Here is a 1,521-nt window from a genome sequence, read left to right on the forward strand (position 1 = left end):
CTGTTCAATACTTCTGGTCAGCTCATTATAATCAGCTTCCTCAAGCAGTCTCTCTATTTCCAGTTGGTCTCTTTCAACATCGAATTCTTCATAAAAGGTGATGGTGGACTTGTTTGGTTCTTCATTATTCCATTCCTCCATTAATTCTTCCAACATATCGATCGAAAAATGTTGTGTCACCACAATTCCTTGCGTGCTTCATGGCTTGATAGACCCCAAAACTGACTGATTCATACGCTACCCGTAGAGTAAGTTTGGAACTCTCATGTCAACTATAGCGCTTACGACGTTAAGGAAAGGTCTTCCAAGAATGATTGCGACTTGAGGATCCGCTTCCATGTGTAAAACTATAAAGTCCGCGGGAAATACGAACTTATCAACCTTCACCAGTAGATCTTCGCATATTCCCCTTGGGAATGTAACCGTTTTATTTTCTAGGTGAATTGCCATTCGAATTGGCCTTGGCTCCGGGAGGTCTAATTTCTTGAAAAATGAGTATGTCATGAGATTTACACTCGCCCCTGAATCAGCGAATGCATAGATGGTAGCTACATTTCCGATTTGACAAGGTAAGGTTAAGCTTCCCAGATCACGCTTCTTCTTTGGTAGTTTGTTCAACATGGCAGCTGAACAACTTTCATTTAGAACCACTTTCTTCACTTCTTTGATCATCTTTCTATTAGTTAGAAGCTCCTTGAGAAATTTGGCGTATTTTGGCATTTATGCAACCGCTTCTATGAATGGTATATTGATTTGAAGAGCCTTTATGTGTTATAGAAACTTCCGGTATTCTTCTTCATTCTTTTGTTGTCTAGCTCAGGCTGGATATGGTAGTGGAGGTTGATATGACTTAACAGGAGACTTAATTTTCTGATCAGGTGTCGGACTCGTCGAGTCCATATCCTGGACTCGGCGAGTAGTGTCAGAGGAGTAATTATCTTCCCACTCCTAATTGTTACAATATTTATATGTGCGCCTCATGGATTGTTTTTTGTATTACTAGGAAGTTCTCCCGATGCTCTTTGATTTATTTGTTGGGCAAGTTGGCCCAGCTGCTTCTTAATGTTGTGAATAGATGCTTTCTAATTCCTTAACATTGTTCTTGTATCTTGTATTGCAGCATCGTGGTCATTGTGTCTTTTCTCGGATGCAACTACAAATTTAGTGAGCATTTCTTCTAAATTTGGTTTCTTTTCTTGTACCGGCTCCTCCTTTTGGTAAAAACCCCTTGCCTTTTGTCTATACTTCTCCTCCTTCGCCTTCTTGTACTCATCATAAGGAAGCCATTCTTTCTTAGGTTTTCGCCAATCTTCATGAAATCTATCACCACTAGAATAACATACTTGCGCTTTCTTTTTCCGGTTATCGTCCAAATCACAATCTCTAGTAAGATAAGGCCCATTGCAATTCTCACATCCTACCCAAATAGCATGGATTGTTTGATCCATTTTATCCATCCTCCTATCCATGCTTTTCAACATTGCCATAACTTCCGAAAAATCTTCTGAAGCTGCATAAGTT

At 39.8% G+C, this 1,521-nt stretch overlaps 1 protein-coding gene across 1 annotated transcript; it reads right to left on the reverse strand.

The window, feature by feature from the left end:
- Positions 1-237: 237 nt before the first annotated feature.
- On the reverse strand, positions 238-720 carry LOC145049414 (uncharacterized). The gene has a single exon (XM_078997826.1). It carries the CDS (start codon positions 718-720, stop codon positions 238-240), a length of 483 nt encoding a protein of 160 aa, XP_078853952.1.
- Between the last annotated feature and the right edge of the window lie 801 nt (positions 721-1,521).

The sequence above is a fragment of the Lactuca serriola genome, chromosome 5, assembly GCF_051521515.1.
Source record: "Lactuca serriola cultivar US96UC23 chromosome 5, Lser_US96UC23_V15, whole genome shotgun sequence".
NCBI lineage: Eukaryota > Viridiplantae > Streptophyta > Magnoliopsida > Asterales > Asteraceae > Lactuca > Lactuca serriola.

Excerpts from the sequence above, each read along its gene's own strand:
- LOC145049414 (XM_078997826.1), bottom strand. The coding sequence starts at position 720 with ATGCCAAAATACGCCAAATTTCTCAAGGAGCTTCTAACTAATAGAAAG.